Source organism: Erpetoichthys calabaricus, chromosome 10 (genome assembly GCF_900747795.2).
Source record: "Erpetoichthys calabaricus chromosome 10, fErpCal1.3, whole genome shotgun sequence".
NCBI classification, from domain to species: Eukaryota; Metazoa; Chordata; class Cladistia; order Polypteriformes; family Polypteridae; genus Erpetoichthys; species Erpetoichthys calabaricus.
This window is the reverse complement of record NC_041403.2, coordinates 97637184-97657193: the sequence shown is the minus strand read 5'-3', so window position 1 is coordinate 97657193 and position 20010 is coordinate 97637184. Positions and strand designations below refer to the sequence as shown.

Below are 20010 nucleotides of genomic sequence, written 5' to 3'. Positions count from 1 at the left end.
AATGTCAGATTTTCAAAGGGATATTGATCTTGAGAGTCATAGAATTTGCATTAAATGTTGTTTCCATGTTTCAAGCTGTAGTAAAGAACTGCAGCAAAGACTCCCTCTTTAAATTACAGTAAATATGAGGTAAGCTGTGTTTAAGGATTTCAACATTAATTTCTTTTTAAAGTTATTACATAGTTTTGTAATTTTTTCCATGTAACCCTTTACCCTTCTGATAGGTCATTAACATTTTATTATAGCATTTCACAGTTACAAAATAACTTTTCTAACAGGAAAAGCTACAGCAGGTCAAATGATAAAGCTTCCCCATCATTGGAAAGCCATTGGAAAGGGACATTACTCCTTGCTCCTCATTCTGCAATTTTTTGTGAGGGCTGGATTGCATGCCATTAGGAGTCGATACAACAGAGAACGAATGCTAGCTGAAACAAACCACAGTTTTTCATGGTATATAGATTAAAGAAGCAAGAAGTAAAATGAAACTCTGTAACTTAGACATAAGCTCCATCTTCTAGGAGGAGCACAATGGATGCATCTTACCATATCATAAACCATTCAAAATCTGCTCATAAGCAATTAATATCTAGTACTCAACAATAAAACTTTATAGATATTTAGTAGCACTAGTATATGTAGCAAGAGAACTGTAGAAGGTAGTATTTAGTTCATAGATCCCATTTTTTCATCAGGGAAGTTTGCTTCACTCTCTGTAGTTTTGTAGGTGATTACTTTTCTTTAAGTAGTATTGTCTAACCACAATTAACCACTGGTGTAGTATTTATAAGGTCTATTTAGGCCAGACCATTCATCCATTTTTGGAACCTGCTTATTCCATTGTATAATCACTGAGTTGCAGAAACTAACCCAGCAACATTTGAGGCAAATCAGTAAGTGGAAGAGGGGCACACACACCTTTATTTACTCATAAGAGCCCAGTTTCACACTCATCAATTAACCTAACTTGCATGAGGTAAGGATTTGAAAGGGAGCAATGTACTTGCAGAAAAATGCCAACTTATTTCTCTTTAAATTAAGCACAAAGTACGTGATATTTTAACAATATAATATGCCTCAGTATTTTCTCCTTTATGTTCTGTTTTATTAATCACTCTTTTAGGGGTGACAAGGTGGTTTATTGATAAGCACTTCACAGTCACAGGGACATTAATTTGTAGCCCATTTTTTGTATTGCGGTTTATACATTCTTCCCATGTTTTGGTTGATTTTATCAGGGAACTTAGATTTCTTTATTAGCTCCAAAGAGGAGCAGCTTAAGGTTATGTCACATTAAGTAACTTTGAGTCATAGCCTTTATTTGCATAATCTTAGCAAGTCGTAGGCCAATGGCTGTAAAACCAGTTGTGTAATGTAACATGCCCTGTGACTCGCTTGATTTTGTCGTTAGTCATACAGATAAACTCTTTGTGCATGAGGGTTGACAACCAATGTATGTTTAGATAGAAGTGCAATTCATATAATACAACAAAAGGGAATAAGGAATATGAATGTTTTGGACCTCACAAATAGAAGAGAAGCTCCTCTCTATCTGATGTCTTATGTTTTAAATATCATGAAAGAATGGAAAAAGAAAAAAAGGCCCTAGATTGTTGCTAAACTGGCCATACCTTCGAACTATGCCAGTTTCGTCATGTACAATGTTTTTGGCTGTCACAAAAAGTGGAAAGTATGACTGCTCTGTAAAGTCAGTAAAACAAACATATTCAGTGATTTCCAGTTGTTTAAACTGGCATGGTCCAGCAATGAGATCAGCAACTGCAATCCGTAAGTCTGACATACTCCATGACTAGAATTCATATAAAGTTACATTAGATTAAACTGACATTGTCCAGTGACAAAGTCAGCAACTGTTTTTGACGAGTCTGACATAACTCATGACAAGAGGTTGTGTAAATTTGACATCGGCTTTAGGTTAGCCTAGTGGGATATTTTTTGTATGCATGTCTGAGTGCAAAAGTAGCAGTAGTAGAAGTACTGCCAGAGCTGCTGAGCACTGTAAAATTCTTACTTGCATGTCTGACCAACATATGCCCCGTGATATTTGAGACTTCTACCTAGAGCTGGTGCCTTTAGTGTGCCTGATGCTGCAATTTAGGATTTGGCACTCTTTCCATCACTCCAAAGGACAAAAAGCACTCAAAAATTCAGTTACGCTTTATCTTCTTAAAAATCAATCAAATGATCAAATTGTTTCAATAAGCATCAGCTAATTAACATTTGCCTTAAGTTTAGCATCCTTAATTTATTTCCATCAGGCCAGATTCTGTGTATACACATTGTTACATGGAAAATTATGTAAGGCATGAATGTAAATGCTTTTACTTTTACTAAAACTTAGCAGCAGATTTACATTGTGTTGCATGTTGAATACAATGCACATAAGACTTTCACTGTAAGCTGCACATGTGACAACAATAACTTCAGAAATTTTTAACGATAATAAAAAAAATATTAATTCCACTTAATCCTGTTCAGGTTTATGGGGGCTTTTTTTGACAGTACTGGACAAAATGTGAGAACCAACCATGACTAATGGTACCAGTTCATTACAAGGCCCCTAGTATAGACACCCACACAGAGACTGTGTACAAATGCTAATTAACATAATACACATGAATTTGGGATGTGTGGTTTAAATAGAAATGGACGGCAAAAACACTCAAAGACCAGATGAAAGTAAAAATGCTGAATGTGGGTGTTGAGTCCATGATAAAAAGACAGCAATACTAACTACTGTGTCATCATGCAGCTGCATTAGTAGTAAGCATTATCTAATTCACTAGCATTTCAACTAAATAACAAAAGAATTGCTGAGTAATTCACAATAGGCACATTCAATAATCAGAAAATGTCATTCATTTTATTTTTAATTAACTTCTATTTAAATCAGTAATTCCTAAGTCTCAGGGAAGCTGCAGGAAAGAAATTTACTGTTTTACAAAACTCTCTAAGACACTATTTTTTATAAATAAGGGTTGTCATTTTCAACTGCCTTCTTAGTAGAACTGCAAATTGCAGGAAAAAAAAACGTGTTCAAATGTTGAAGTAAAAATCAAGCATTATCACAAAGCATGAAAGATAATACAATTTCCAGTTTGCACATCAACAGAAAGACCACCACTTTTTAAAAGAGACTTTTCTGCTTAAAGGTAAGAGATATGCTCAGGTAGGAGTTTTTTAATAGCAAGTTTCCTTTACACACAGCTCACCCAGTAGTCCGGGATCATCCAAAACTTTGGTGGTTACTTTTCACTGTAGCTCATTGCATTCTTAATTATATATGTCATAGACAAACAAGGTGATTGCTGTACATTTGTTTCTGTCTTTCTGTATTTAGACCCCATTTTGAGTTAGCATGTAGATCTTCCCTCTGTGTTGCTGTGGACTTGCTTGAGATACTCTAGTTTAAAACCACACTCTAAATATATGCGGTTAGGCTTGCTCAGGGTGAGATAATGTGTCTGTGCCAGAGGTGGGCCCCGAGACGAACTAGCATATACTCCATGATAATTCAGGTCTAATCTCTGTTGTACTGGTGTTCTATTTGCTTACCTTAAGGGATTTGTTTCCTTACTTGCAAAAGAAAATGGAAAAATTACACTTCTACCTTTAGTCATTTTTATGAGATTACACAACAAATTTAAACTAAAGAAACAGCAGGGGAAAATGCCTATGTAATGCACTGGAACAGTTCATTAATTAAGTATGCATACTTAAAGTTTAAAGTGGTGATAGATAATAGATTTTTAAATAGCAGGCACCTTTTGTAAACCAACTTTTCCTCTATTGTACTATAAACTAATGATATTCTACTTTGTTCTAATTCAGAAGCTTTTCATGAAGAAGTAAAATAGGGATAAGGCTCACCATGCTTCACAGTTTGGTATGGTCTCCAGTTTGGTGTCCTGCGACTTTGACTTCCTTCGTGTTCGGTTCTCATCTTCATTCCTAACAGTGAGACTGAAAGGTAGTAAACGATATTAAGAAATAACAGCACGCTTACAGTCACATGACTGGCTGGCCTATTTTCTTCTAGCCCATACATGAACTTCACAAGAATGTGCCTTAAAATGACTGATGAAGTATTTTAAAAATGCAATTTGTAATTTTCTTATACACATTTCATTTATGAGACAAACGAGCATTCAGTGGCATGAGAGGTCAAAATCTTTTATGTTTTTTGTGTGCATCTGTAGCTATTTTAGTCACTCCTTCCAGCCTTACTTTCTTGGCAGTAACCCAGGACTGTTCCATTCTGGTCCTTGAAGACTATTAATAATCCCCCTTCTTTTCTTCATGTTAATTTTTGAAAATGTATTATTTTTAGTATAGTTTAAGAAAATATGTTTTGTGGCAAGACATTCTTAGAATAAATACTTCATCCTACTCAAAGCCACAAAAGCAGTGGTTGTTGCCTTTTATGGACAGAACAATGATCATGCAGAACACAAATCCAATTTTAGAGAGAAAAAAGAAAACAAACATATTTTATCGTAAACTCCCACTGTGCAAGGAACCTAAGCATGCTCGCATTCCCAGAAATACCTCTTTAATCCAAATTATGTCTACAGAGACATGCAAGCAGAGCAATATAATTTTTAAAGTGATCATAGCTTTAAATATATTTGCAAATGTCACCCATAAAATGTGTATAAACCATTATCTTATCATCTGATTCTTTAATTACACAGGGTTTGAGAACTATTTGACTTACATAGGAAATAGTGCTTAAATTATTCAGATTATAGAACAGGATTTAGAACTTTATCTGAATGCATTTACCTATGTTTGGCCTTTCAGAATTAAACACTTAATTAATGTATAAAATCTTTTTTGAAAGTATTTTGTTCAAAAAATAACTTGTCCTTAGGAGTAGGCAGTATGGCCTAAAATTCGTGTTACTAAACTAACTAAAAAATTCTAATGGTTTTACTAAATACTGGTATAATGTATTTTTCTTTAATTTTCATACTGAAAGTTATTTTTAAACAAACAATAAAAGTTTTAGTGATTAATCTTAAGTATCACAGACACAAATCCATCGAAACGCTTGTGAACACTCTGCTACTCAAATAAATTTGACTTCAGGTATTCACCTCTCATGAACCGATAAAAGTACAGCTTTGTTCTCATTCACTGACTCTCTTGATCTCTCATGCCACTGTTGCCAAGCAAACACAGCACAAGAAGACACAGCTTCTTCTTGCTCTTACTTCCTGTTTGCATTGATTTTTCAATTAGGCTATACCACATAGCTCTCTGGGTAATTCAATTAATCATTGTTATGGGAGGCTTATCTTATTTTGCAGTGGGTTAGTCTTGTGCTTAGACTATTTCTGAAATAGTAAGATAGTGACACTGTCGTAGAGCTGTGAGCCTCAGCCTGTCATATTTTAGCCAGCATTTCCCCCCGGCTGTTATTCAAAGTTGTGTTTCTTGTCTGTTGTGTTTAATTTTGTATAATTTATTTGTATTAATATATTTTTTTGTTTCTAATATACATTTTTCTATGTGTGTGTTAGGAAAGGGGCATGGCCTATGAGTTTTGTGGGTGGCACCCAAGAGGTGGGGTGACCTGCCAATCACCCTATTTAAGGGAGAACCTCCCGTAGTTCCTGGTGGTTCATTATGAATGTGCTAAGGAGTGGAGAGTTTATTGTATCTGTACCTTATTCTGCCTTACAGTTTTCTGATATTTCAACTCTGTGTACTTTGTTTCGATTTTGCCTTTGGATTCTGATTTTGAACTGTGTTTACTGATATTTTGAACCCCTGCTCTGTTTTGACCACCAATTTTGGAAAGTTTTTTTTGGGACTTTGTTCACTGTGGATTGCATTGCATTTTTCGGGCAATTACTTGTGCTCTTCAGTGCTTCATGTATTACAGAGCCTTTTGGAAAATAAACCTTTTATTTTTTTAAGATTTTGCAAGGCACTTTTTGGTTTCTAGTTGGGTGTTTTTGACTGTGTTTTCCGCCCTCTAGTGGGCAACTTTGGAAAGTGTTTTGGTACCTGAGCTTCAGATCTCCCAAGTTTTACGACACAGCCAAACACTTCTTTGAGTTTCTGCTGTGCAAATCATGTAATGTAAACATGCAGTTCGATTGGCTGTTCAGTTGAGCTCCTGAATCACAGAGCTCTGGAGGTCTATAGCAAGATCCATCTACATATATCACATACAAATCACACACAAAGACATTACCTTTAAGACACTAGTACACCAACATAAAATCACATTTTCACTTTCCTTTCACGTGCATGTTTTATGTTAAATGTGCTCATAAGTTTTTCACTAATTTTTAACAAATCAGTAAAACGTTTTTTCTCAAAGTGCATAGTAGAAGAAGAATTTCATCCATCTTACTCCCCACAACTACTTGATCATGCCCATTTTGCCTCATTAAACTGGGCACAAATGGTATGTAGTGCAAGGGTGAACCCTCAGTTGTAGGTGGCCCTGCCTGTATTTTAATTTTTCTATTTCATTTTCACATTTTCAATTGATGCTTCCTATGAACCACCAGGAACCAGATAATACCAGATTAAGCATGTTTCCTTTATATTTTTTAATGTTACCTTGAGCTGTCCATGAAATTTTGTAGCCCAGTTGGTTTGTACTTAACTTGTGAAACCCACAGTGACCGGTGAACAATCGAATGAGGGCATAGTGATATTTTGGTCATGGCTTAGCTTCAGTTTATGTAACTGAATAGATAAAAAGCCTGTAGTCTAAACCATATTTTTGTGTGATTAATTTTTTAAACACCCACGTTTTTATACAAAATGGGCCAACAGGTGTACTGGACCAAAGATGAAGCACACACACTAACTGACCAGTATTCAGAATAACAAAGAAGAAAGCCAGAACCACAATAACTTGCACCATATTTGCTGGGAGTCAGCTGAACAATTACATTTGTTAGTCACTTAGGTTTCATGTAATCAATGTAATAGTACACCTTCATTACCAGTTTCTTATTGTAATAGACAAAAAACTTCTGGCTCTTTATCTTACTGTTCCTAGTTTTGGTTTTGATTAATTCTAGTTCCTCATTTTGGTTCCTGGTTTTGTGGAAAAATAACAAAACTTTTAAAGTAATTCCACCTGTAAAGTTAGTCAGTCATTTTCAAAACTGAACTATTTTATAGTTTAATAGACAGATAGATGGATAGATAGAACTTTATTTTCCCCCAGTGAGAAATTTTACTTTTTACAGAAGCTCAGTTTATAGCATTTCCCGTTCTGTGGGGTTTCCAGCATGTCACTGAATTAACAATCAGAATAAGAGGGTAGACTCAGTTATGGGATGCACTCTCGACCCATTGGAGAAAGTAATGAAGGAGAGTAAGAAGATTAAGCTGATGGACATTATACAGTAAATAATACTAAACATCCTCTTTCTGACACACTACCATTGAGTACTTATAGTCAATGAAGCATTCAACAGACATGTCAAAAAATACCACTGGGGCTCAGTGAGGTTTTGGGGGGATGGGGTGGGTATGGTCCAATGCACAAAATTGGAACTGAACCACCTGTAGTATCCTGAGAGCCCAAAGAAGGCACAAACCTGCCTCTGTGTTTCGGGACATTGATATGCAAGCACCTCCCCCTCCTTGTCCATTCGAGGCTTGCACAAACCCTTCCCCATGATATTTCCGAAATAATGGGTTTCCGACATACCCAGTCTGCATTTCTTAGGTTTAGACATCAACCCCGCGAACCTCAAACTGTCCAGCACCGCCTGTAGGCAGAAGAAATGAGATCTCCAGTCATTACTTAAAAAGACTACATTGTCTAGATAAGCTCCCGTGTATGCGGAATAGGGACGCAGGATCTGGTCCATCATCTGCTGAAAGGTTAATGGTGCGCCATGGAGACTGAAAGGGAGCCGTGTAAATTTGAACAATACTTCTAGAGTGGTGAATGTGGTCTTCTTGCAACTGGACTCCTCTAAGGGCACTTGCCAATAACCCTTCGTGAGATCTACGGTGGAAATATACAAGGCCCGCCTGAGCTTTTCCAACAAGTTATCTACACACGGCATTGGGTATGCATCAGATTTTATTCAGCCTCCTAAAATCAATAAAAAACCGAACCGTTGAGTTTTGAGACAAGCACAACCGGGCTTCGCCACTTGCTTTTGCTTTCACGAATTACGCTCATCTTGAGCATCTGTTGAACCTCCTCATGTATCACCTTCCTTGTTGCCTCCGGAAGGTGATACGGGGTCAGATGTACAGTAACAATGTGTTCCTCAATTTCTGTTAGGTCAGGTATGGCTGAAAAGACATCTGAATTAATCTCGATCAGTGATAGCAATTCCACTTTCTGAGTATCAGTTAACTCCTCTCCAGTGGCGACTTCAGTCTGCAGGGACCGCTGCGAACATGACCAGGATTTGCTAGGGGTTGTGCAACTCATTTAAAAGATTAAGATGCAAAATTCATACAGGTTTCTGTCAACTGGGAATTCTGACTTTATAATTCACTGGGCTGCGGTGGGTTGGCACCCTGCCCAGGATTGTTTCCTGCCTTGTGCCCTGTGTTGGCTGGGATTGGCTCCAGCAGACCCCCGTGACCCTGTGTTTGGATTCAGCGGGTTGGACAATGGATGGATGGATGGATAATTCACTGGGGACATACGCTCTCCAATCACTGCTGGACCTAGCCATTCAGCCCGAAATTTATGCGGATCCGACAGGATCAACACTAGTACACGATCTCCCTTCTTAAACTCGTAATCACGTTTTTGCACCTCCTGCTCGAGCTGCAGATGTTCCACCACAATAGAGGACAACCTGGAAATCTGTTCCTGCAGTGAAATGACTCGCTTGACAAACCTCCCTCCATGAAGAGTCTCACGAGTCCCCGTGAACTCTTCTTGAAAAATGTCCAACACACCGCATGGCTGGCGGCCAAATAGTAATTCGAAAAGACTCAACCTGGAAGAAACTTGTAGAGACTCCCAAACAGAAAACAGGAGGAAGGGCACTACTGTATCCCAGGAGGTCAGGTTGTTATGGGCCACCTGTCAAATCATCTGTTTTAGGTAATATTAAGTCATTCAGTCAGACCATTTGTCTGTGGATGATAAACCATGGAGTGCAACTGCTTAATTGCAAAACTTTCGCTTAGTTGCTTCATGATGCAAGAGATAAAGGGCGTGCCCTGATCAGTCAAAAGCTCGCGAGGGATACCAATACGCGTGAACATTTCTGAGAGTGCTTTTGAAACAGTCTGGCACAGCCACTTCTGAGTATCTTGTGGAGTAATTAACTAACACGAGCATATACTCATTTTTACTGTGGTGAAGTGGGCCAACAATATCTAGTTGCACCCTCTCAAAGCGGACATCTAAACTAGGTCCCGCCTCATTGGACAACTCTGGTTCAATTTCAAATCCTGCTCCTTGACTGATGTTGTCAGTGTTGAACCCCTCTCTATCCACTACAGAAGGAGGGGAGGTGCCAGTATTGGGATGCTATGTGCCTTTTGGAGTTCCTTTTTTTATAATTTTATTTACTAATTTTATTGTAATCATTCAATACAAATAGATCAATTTATACAAAAAAGAATTGAAGACAAATCAAACCCCACCCTTGAGAAGGAGAGCATGGCCAAAGGAGAATTGCTTAGGGCTTTTTAATAGGGCAAAAATAAACAATCCATCCATCCATCCATCCTCTTCCGCTTACCCGAGGTCGGGTCGCGGGGGCAGCAGCTTCAGCAGAGATGCCCAGACTTCCCTCTCCCTGGCCACTTCTTCTAGCTCTTCCGGGAGAATCCCAAGGCGTTCCCAGGCCAGCCGAGAGACATAGTCCCTCCAGTGTGTCCTGGGTCTTCCCCGGGGCCTCCTCCCGGTTAGACGTGTCCGGAACACTTCACCAGGGAGGCGTCCAGGAGGCATCCCGATCAGATGCCAGAGCCACCTCATCTGACTCATCTCGATGCGGAGGAGCAGCGGCTCTACTCTGAGCCCCTCCCGGATGACTGAGCTTCTCACCCTATCTTTAAGGGAAAGCCCAGACACCCTGCAGAGGAAACTCGTTTCAGCCGCTTGTATTCGCGATCTCATTCTTTCGGTCACTACCCATAGCTCATGACCATAGCTCCTTTTTCACCACAACAGACCGATGCAGAGCCCGCATTACTGCGGATGCCACACCGATCCGCCTGTCGATCTCACGCTCCATTCTTCCCTCACTCGTGAACAAGACCCCGAGATACTTGAACTCCTCCACTTGGGGCAGGATCTCGCTACCAACCCTGAGAGGCCACTCCACCCTTTTCCGGCTGAGGACCATGGTCTCGGATTTGGAGGTGCTGATTCCCATCCCAGCCGCTTCACACTCGACTGCGAACCGATCCAGAGAGAGCTGAGGATCACGGCCTGATGAAGCAAACAGGACAACATCATCTGCAAAAAGCAGTGACCCAATCCTGAATCCACCAAACCGGACCCCCTCAACGCCCTGGCTGCACCTAGAAATTCTGTCCATAAAAGTTATGAACAGAATCGGTGACAAAGGGCAGCCCAGGCGGAGTCCAACTCTCACTGGAAACGTGTTCGACTTACTGCCGGCAATGCAGACCAAGCTCTGGCACCGATCGTACAGGGACCCAACAGCCCTTATCAGGGGGTCCGGTACCCCATACTCTCGGATTACCCCCCACAGGATTCCCCGAGGGACACGGTCGAATGCCTTTTCCAAGTCCACAAAACACATGTAGATTGGTTGGGCAAACTCCCATGCACCCTCCAGGACCTGCTAAGGGTGTAGAGCTGGTCCACTGTTCCGCGACCAGGACGAAAACCACACTGTTCCTCCTGAATCCGAGGCTCGACTATCCGACGGACCCTCCTCTCCAGGACTCCGGAATAGACTTTTCCAGGGAGGCTGAGGAGTGTGATCCCTCAAAAAAATAAACAAAAGAAAGGAAAAAAAATATATAGGTAAATAAAAAATGAAGAAGGGAAAAAAACACAAAAATAATTATTTCTCCTTATTCGAAAATATTATTGATTAGATCCTGCCAGGTTTTGAAAAAATTCTGTAGGGATCCTCTAACTGAGAATTTGATTTTTTCCAATTTCAAATAATATAAAACATTGGTTTCCCACTGACTTATCAGAGGAGAATTAGGATTCTTCCAATTTAACAAAATAAGTCTGCGTGCCAGAAGTGTAGTGAATTCAATCACCGTTTGCTTGTCCTTCTCCACTACAAGTCCATCTGGAAGAACACCGAACACAGCTGTTAATGGGTTAGGAGGGATTGTGACACCAGGGCTGTCTGAAAGGCACTTAAAAATTTTGGTCCAAAATTATGTTAATTTGGTGCAGGCCCAAAACATGTGACCCAGTGAGGCAGGAGCTTGGTTGCAGCGTTCGCAGGTTGGATCTTGCCCTGGAAACATTTTGGACAGTTATAAGCAAGACAGATGAGCTCGATATATAATTTTTAGTTGAATAACTCTATGCTTTACGCATATGGAGCTCGAGTGAATTTTTTGCAATGCTACCTTCCACTCCTTTTCTGATATATTGATTAAGAGATCTTTTTCCCAATGTCCTCTTGGATCTTTGAAAGGAAGGGACTCTAATAAGATTTTATATAATACGGAAATGGTGTCTAATTCCTTGAAATTGAGCAGTATTTTTTCCAGCATGGTGGAGGGTACGAGATGAGGAAAATCGGGTAGTTTCTGTTTAACAAAGTTTCAAATTTGAAGATAGTGAAAGAAATGTGTAGCTGGGAGGTTGAATTTGGAACGTAATTGTTCAAAGGATGCAAAGATATTGTCTATATAAAGATCTCTGAGCAATTTAATCCCAAATCTTTTCCAGGTATTAAAAACTGGATATTTTTGCGAGGGTTGAAAGAGGTGGTTCTCTTGCAGAGGTGCCACAAATAAAAGATTTTACATCTTAAAATGCTTTCTAAGTTGGTTCCATATTCTGAGTGAGTAAAGCACAATTGGGTTATTAGTATATTTGCGATAACTTGCATTTATTGGAGCACAGAGCAGGGAGTATAAAGAAGTACTACAGAATTTTACTTCTATTGCGGGCCAAGCCTGTGTATGTTCATCTATTTGTGTCCAGGTTTTTATGGCTTGTATGTTTGATGCCCAGTAATAAAACTGAAAATTAGGTAAAGCCATGCCACCTTCTGCCTGAGGTCTTTGTAGGGTCGCTCTTCGGATACGCGAGTGTTTTGAGTTCCAAATAAATGAGGTTATAGTTGAATCTAATTGCTTAAAAAATTATTTATTGATATATATTGGAATGTTTTGAAATAGAAAAAGAAGTTTAGGAAGGATATTCATCTTAACAACATTAATTCTTCCGGCTAGAGTGAGATGAAGGGTTGACCATCTATGCAAGTCTTGCTTAATTTTTTCCATACAGACGGCAAAATTTTTTTGATAAAGAGCTTTATGTGTACTTGTGATATTTACCCCCTAGGTACGTATTTAAAATGATCTGCTATGGTAAAAGGTAGGGTGTCCAATCTAATATTATATGCTTGTGAATTCACTGGAAAGAGTATACTTTTATTCAGATTAATTCTGAGACCAGATATCTTTTGAAATTCTGTAAGTGCTGTTAAAACTGCAGGCGCAGTGTTTTCCGGGTCTGATATACTGTATATAAAACCATATCATCTGCAATATAGAGAAATTTTCTGTTCCAGTCTTTCTCTGATAATCCCCTTTATCTGATAAGAATTTCGACAATGAACCGCCAGTGGTTCAATGGTGATTGTAAACAGCAGTGGTGACAAGGGGCATCCTTGTCTGGTGCCATGTTCTAGCTTAAAGTAGTCTGAACAAATGTTGTTAATACAAATTGAAGCTTCTGGATTGGTATACAGTACAGTAGTTTGATCCATGCACAAATATTCGGGCCAAACCCAAATTTCTCCAATGCAGTGAAAAGGTAGTTCCTTTCAATCATATCAAATGCTTTTTCTGCATCTAATGATAGTAATATGTCTGGGGTGTTTGACTTTGCTGGTGAATATATTACATTAAACAGGCGTCGGAGATTGGAAGATAAGTGTAAATCCAGTTTGATCCTGTGATATTACCGAGGGCAGCACTTTCTCCTTTCTTCTAGCTATAATTTTTGAGAGTATCTTAACATCATTATTCAGGAGTGAAATCTATACTAATAAAAGGCAAAGCCCTCACTGACTCACTCACTCACTCACTCACTCACTCACTCACTCACTCACTCACTCATCACTAATTGTCCAACTTCCCGTGTAGGTGGAAGGCTGAAATTTGGCAGGCTCATTCCTTACAGCTTACTTACAAAAGTTAGGCAGGTTTCATTTCGAAATTCTACGTGTAATGGTCATAACTGGAACCTCTTTTTTGTCCATATACTGTAATGGAGTAGGCGGAGTCGCGTATCGCGTCATCACGCCTCCTACGTAATCACGTGAACTGAAAACAAGGAAGAGATTTACAGCACGACTCAAACGCGGGAACGAAGATAAATGACGTTAATTGTTGAGTGTCTTTTAATACTGTGTAAGCATACATATTAACACATGTGCAATTAAACGTGTGCATTTACGGGGTGATTTCTCAGGCTTAAAAGCTCGCCTTTTATCAAACGCGGGAACGAAGGTAAATGACATTAATTGTTGAGTGTCTTTTAATACTGTGTAAGCATACATATTAACACATGTGCAATTAAACGTGTGCATTTACGGGGTGATTTCTCAGGCTTAAAAGCTCACCTTTTATTAAAAAGTTAAATGCAAACTGTTTTCATTCTGAAGGGCACAAACCAATGTCGGTACACCAGATAAATAAGCGCAACATATTATCAGTTGTATTGTATGCTTACAATACATATAGAAATGTGTTAATCGTTAACTAATAGTATGGGATGGTGTTTTTCGACTCGCGCCTTGATTTAAACGATTGCATGTCTTGGTGGGTTTGCGTAGCTTATTGTCAATATCTTTACACCTCTTTTTAAGACTTATTGACTGAAACGGGCTTTCACGAAAAAAGTTACGGCTTTGCTACAGGATACATCCTCCACAAGTTAAGGAAGTAAAAATAAAGGTATATATTTCTGTTTTCTTTAAACCTTTTAAGTTCGTATGCATAGCCCCATTTGGCTGTTTTAGTTTTTTTTTTTTTTCTTCAGTAATATTTAATCTCCTTAAAGAAAAACAACATATGCATTTTACTTTTTTTGTATCTCTTTAGTAATATTTTAGTGTAAAAGGATAACCAGTATTAACACATGTGCAATTAAACGTGTGCATTTATGAGGTGATTTCTCAGGCTTAAAAGCACGCCTTTTATTAAAAAGGTAAATGCAAACTGTTTTCATTCTGAAGGGCACAGACCACGTTGGATTTCAGCCGTTAAACGCGCAAAAATGTCGGTACACCAGATAAATAAGCGCAACATATTATCAGTTGTATTGTATGCTTACAATACATATAGAAATGTGTTAATCGTTAACTAATAGTATGGGATGGTGTTTTTCGACTCGCGCCTTGATTTAAACGATTCCATGTCTTGGTAGGTTTGCGTAGTTTATTGTCAATATCTTTACTCCTGTTTTTAAGACTTATTGACTGAAACAGGCTTTCACGAAAAAAGTTAGGGCTTTGCTACAGGATACACCCTCCACAAGTTAATAAGTTCAGTCAATAAGCCTTAAAAACAGGTGTAAAGCTAAACTTGCAGCACCGCTATTCAATTACACTTGCCTAACGCCTCTCCTAAGGGGAGATACTGTGGGATCAGGGCATCCGTCAAAGCACCAATCACAGGCCCGATTAGAAAGCGGGAAGCTGTGATTTGTCGTCTCCCTCCCATGTAACAATCACAGCCCTTGTTACAACGCACTATGTATGTATGTGTATATGTATATATGTGTATGTGTGTGTGTATGTATGTATGTGTGTATATGTATGTGTACAGTGATCCCTCGCTATATCGCGCTTCGCCTTTCGCAGCTTCACTCTATCGCGGATTTTATATGTAAGCATATTTAAATATATATCGCGGATTTTTTGCTGGTTCGCGGATTTCTGCGGACAATGGGTCTTTTAATTTCTGGTACATGCTTCCTCAGTTGGTTTGCCCAGTTGATTTCATACAAGGGACACTATTGGCAGATGGCTGAGAAGCTACCCAACTTACTTTTCTCTGTGTCTCTTGCGCTGACTTTCTCTGATCCTGACGTAGGGGGTGTGAGCAGGGGGGCTGTTCGCACACCTAGACGATACGGACGCTCGTCTAAAAATGCTGAAAGATTATCTTCACGTTGGCTACCTTCTGTGCAGCTGCTTCGTGAAGCGACATGCTGCACGGTGCTTCGCATACTTAAAAGCTCGAAGGGCACGTATTGATTTTTTTTATCTGTCTCTCTCTCTCTCTCTGCTCCTGACGGAGGGGGTGTGAGCTACCACCTTCAACAGCTTTGTGCCGCGGTGCTTCGCATACTTAAAAGCCAAACAACCCTATTGATTTGTTTGCTCCTTTGAAGAGGAAGATATGTTTGCATTGTTTTAATTGTGAGACTGAACTGTCATCTCTGTCTTGTCATGGAGCACAGTTTAAACTTTTGAAAAAGAGACAAATGTTTGTTTGCAGTGTTTGAATAACGTTCCTGTCTCTCTACAACCTCCTGTGTTTCTGCGCAAATCTGTGACCCAAGCATGACAATATAAAAATAACCATATAAACATATGGTTTCTACTTCGCGGATTTTCTTATTTCGCGGGTGGCTCTGGAACGCAACCCCCGCGATGGAGGAGGGATTACTGTATATATATGTTGATATGTGTGTATATATATATATATATATATATATATATATATATATATATATATATATATATATAATATATATATGTGTGGATGTGTATATGTATATATATATATGTATATGTAGATATGTGTATATGTAGATATGTATATATATGTATATATGTATATGTATATATATGTTTACATAACCTCTTTAACACACTACTTCTCCGCTGCGAAGCGCGGGTATTTTGCTAGTTGGTCTGTATAATGCACATTGTAACAAGTCCTTATTTTGTTTAGGAAAGACGGTGATTAATGCTTGACGAAAAGTTTGAGGTAGAATTTGATTGTCTCTAGCTTCTGTAAATGTTGCCAATAAGAGGGGAGCTAGCTGAGTGGAGAATTTCTTATAAAATTCTATGGGGTAACCATCAGGGCTTGCTGATTTTCCGCTTTGAAGTGACTTTATAGCATCTAGTAATTCTGATAGGGTCAGAGGTTTATCCAGTTCCTCAGCACTTGAAGCATCTATTTGTGGCATCTGTAATGTATCCAGAAATGCATTAGATTGTGTGTTGTCTTCTTTGAATGAAATGTGTGCATCCTATTTTTATGGTCAATGATTTCTTCTCCTTTCGTGTTGGTGATTACTGGGATTGCATTGCGAACTTCTTGTTTGTGAATTTGTTGAGCTAAAAGCTTATTAGCTTTCTCTCCGTGTTCATAGTAATGATGTCTTGACTTATAAATAAGTTGTTCAGTTTCTTTAGTTGTCAAGATGTTGAGTTCTGTATGCAGAGCCTGCCTTTTCCTATGAAGAGCTTCACTTGGACGCCTGGCTTGTTCTTCATCTATTCTAGTAACTTTGCTTCTTAGCTCTGATGCTTTCTTGGTTTCTGATTTATTTCTGTGGGAAAGAAATGAAATAATCTGTCCTCTTAAGAAGGCCTTTAGAGTTTCCCAGAGTGTTCCTGCAGAAACCCCTCTGAGGGTGTGTTTGTCTCTAGGAAGAAGCTGATTTGTTTGGATATAAATTCTGTGCAGTTCTCGTCTGCTAATAGAAGAGGGTTAAGACGCCATCTGCGAGGTGAGTGTGAGGGGCTTAATGATTTTAGCTCCAAAACTAGAGGGGCATGGTCGGAGATAACAATTGTGTCGTATTTGCACGATTTAATCGTAGGCAAGAAATTATTATTTATAAAAAAATAATCAATTCTTGAGTAGCTATGATGCACTGGTGAGTAGAACGAATATGTTCTTGAGTTTGGGTTAAGAAACCTCCAGGGGTCTGATAAGTTGTGGTCAGTTACAAACTGTGTAATTGTCTTTGCAGTGTTAGATGTCGTTCCCCCTGTCACAGGAGTCCTATCTAAGAGTGGATTTAAAACACAATTAAAGTCCCCAGCCATTATAATTTTATGAGTGTTCACATTGGGAATGGATGCAAATAGATTTTGCATGAATTCCTTATCATCGACATTGGGTGCATAAACATTTATCACAATCATTTTACTGTTAAATAAGTTGCCCATGACCATCACATATCTCCCTTCAGGGTCCGATACTACATCTAATGCTACAAATGGGACTGTTCTGTGTATGAGAATTCCCACACCTCTAGTTTTCTTTATAAAGCTAGAATGGAACATTTGGCCAGTCCAGTCTTTTTGTAGTCTGGACTGATCCTTGCTTAGTAAGTGGGTCTCCTGTAAAAAAACTATTTTAGTGTTTAAGCCTGTTAGGTGAGAGCATACTTTTTTTCTCTTTAATTCGTGATTCAGGCCTTTAACATTCCAGCTCACAAAGTTAACTGTCCCATCATGGAGACATTGATTCTGAGTTTTTAATGTCATTTTATAGTCTTAACTGGTAGTGAGGCTGTTTTAATCTTAATTTCACATTTCCCCAAGAGTTATTGCCATATAGCCTATTGTTACGTTGATATTTATAGTTATAAGGATTAGAAGAATAGATTAGATATAGCCTGCTCTCCTTCAACCCCCCATTTTGCCTCCCCGCATGAGGCTTGATCCCACTTCGCAATGTCCCAGTTCTCTGACATACAAAGAGACAGAGCACGTCCAAAACAAAACAAGCCCCCAAGCAGCGACGTTTGAGAATTAAAACAAGGTAGAGATATCTATTGCAGCTGAAGTCTAAATACTATCTCCCAAAAATATAATCATTAACAGTCCATAAGCTTAAAATAATCTTCAGCAATTTTAAGATATTAAGATAATAAAATAATGAACCCTGGGAATGGTCTAGGATAAACATAGTAGATCCTAATGCAATAGTAGAAATAGCAATAAACCAAGGGTATGATGTTAAACAGTCTACTTTAGGGTAGTAAAAAAAAAAAAACCCAAACCCTACTTTAATTACTTCCACACACTCACGTCTATAACTGTAATTAAGACATAAACATATAGTGTCCAAGTAAAGAAAAGGATGTATAATTATAATACCAGTCTCTTTAAAAGTGGATCCGACAGCAAATGATAGGTCCTTCCCATGCCATGACAGAATACGGCTCCTTATTGACTTTCAAAAGAGTGTTGGGAACAGCTTCTTTAATTCCTTTTCAGCTTCCTCCTTGCTTGAAAATACATAATATTGGTCTTGAACTTCCACTTTTTGTTTGGCGGGATACAAGAGGCTGTATTTGATATCGGCTTTCTGTAGCAGCTTTTTAATGTTAAAGTAGGTTGCGCGTTTTGCAGCTGTTAATGGTAAGAAGTCGGGGAAAATACGAATAAGATTATTTTCAAATATAATCTCTTGCTTGTGTCTGAGAAGTGCCATCACATCAAGCTTACATAGTAATCGCTCGAAGCGGACAATAAAAGACCTAGGTTTAAAGGTGCTTGATCTGAGTATGTGATAAGCTGCTGCTATCTCGGTATCTGGCTTAAAGTCATGTCCAATTATTTTAGAGAGTAATTCTACTGCAAATTTCACTGGGTTTGAGCTTTCTCGTTTCTCAGGTATACCTTCAATTCTTATATTATTTCTTCTGCACCCATCTTCCAGGGCCGCAAGTCTGTCTCCGAGTTTTTTGCATTCGGAATTCGCCTGTAGCTTTTTCATTGCCGTTAGATGCCAGTTGTTCCTCTGTTTCAACTCGAGCCATGAATGCCTGCTTAACGTCCTCCAGCTGACCTGTAACGTCATTTATCTGATCGGCAAGTTTTTTCAGTTTGGATCTATTTTCTTCAATGTATTCCTCTAGTTTCTCCACAAAGCCTTTAAAGGTCACATCAAAATGTGTAAATAGACGCATTTCCCGGTCTTTGTTATCCTTCTTAAGCTCCTTCTTAAGCTCACTTATGGCCGTAGCCGTGGCAGTGGCAAGTGTAGAGATCATCTCTTTCATCATCTATCTCAGTTCAGACAGTTTGCTTCGGCTGTCTTGCTCCGTGAGTGGGATTGCAGCTCCTGTTACAGCAGATACTGCAGGCTCACGATGAGTAGATGAGAGCACGTACTGCAGGGCCTTTTCTAGTCTCGAATGATCCTCAGAAATCGGCGATCCATCGTGACCTGTATCACTTGCACCTTCGCTCCCATTTTCACTCTCGACTGGAGACTGTACAGTGGAGCGTGGTCCTAGGAAATCTGCGCATTCGTCTGCCTGTTCCAGGTCAGCCTCCGAGAGGCCATACCTCGCACTCAGGCTGGATGTCTGTCCAGACTTTGATGCAGCTTTAAGTTTCTTTTCCGGTTCTTTCTGACTTCTCTTCTTGTTACTCATGCTTATATATTGAAGTGGAAGTTCCTTGGGTTGGGTTAAATACAGAATACCTCTAAATAATATGAAATACGTGAGAAAATTAAGCCACTGCTAGCGGAGCTCCGCTTCAGACGTCCATCACCTATAACGGACGAGACCAACTCTTGCCTTTTGGAGTTCCGTTAGTGCAAGACCCCACTTCTGGTGCCATGTGACGTGTGAGTCGATGTTTTGCAGTCTTTGTTTGCTGAGTTTGAACTGATTGTAACTAGTACTGCTAAATACACTTTTTCTTTTTGGATAGAGCCATTCTAGAGTAAATCCAGCATAAGTATGGGGAAATTGCAATTTACCACAGAATCTGTTTTTCTGCTGGGGCTGAATAAGTGCTGTTATGATTCTAGCTGCTCCTCACTGCAGTTTATTTATTTTTTATGTTGGATTTGGATTTCATT

At 39.0% G+C, this 20010-nt stretch overlaps 1 protein-coding gene across 5 annotated transcripts in view; it reads right to left on the bottom strand.

Moving 5' to 3' along the window:
* The window catches only part of rgs19 (regulator of G protein signaling 19), a 146869-nt gene that overhangs the window by 20112 nt on the left and 106747 nt on the right, over nt 1-20010 (bottom strand). For 4 of the 5 annotated variants that reach the window (XM_051933303.1, XM_028811659.2, XM_051933304.1 and 1 more), the window contains one exon: nt 3892-3984. In XM_051933303.1, coding sequence (XP_051789263.1) covers nt 3892-3984 — 93 coding nt within the window. The remainder of the gene's footprint in view (nt 1-3891; nt 3985-20010) is intronic. The other variant, XM_028811660.2, reaches the window with a different exon arrangement.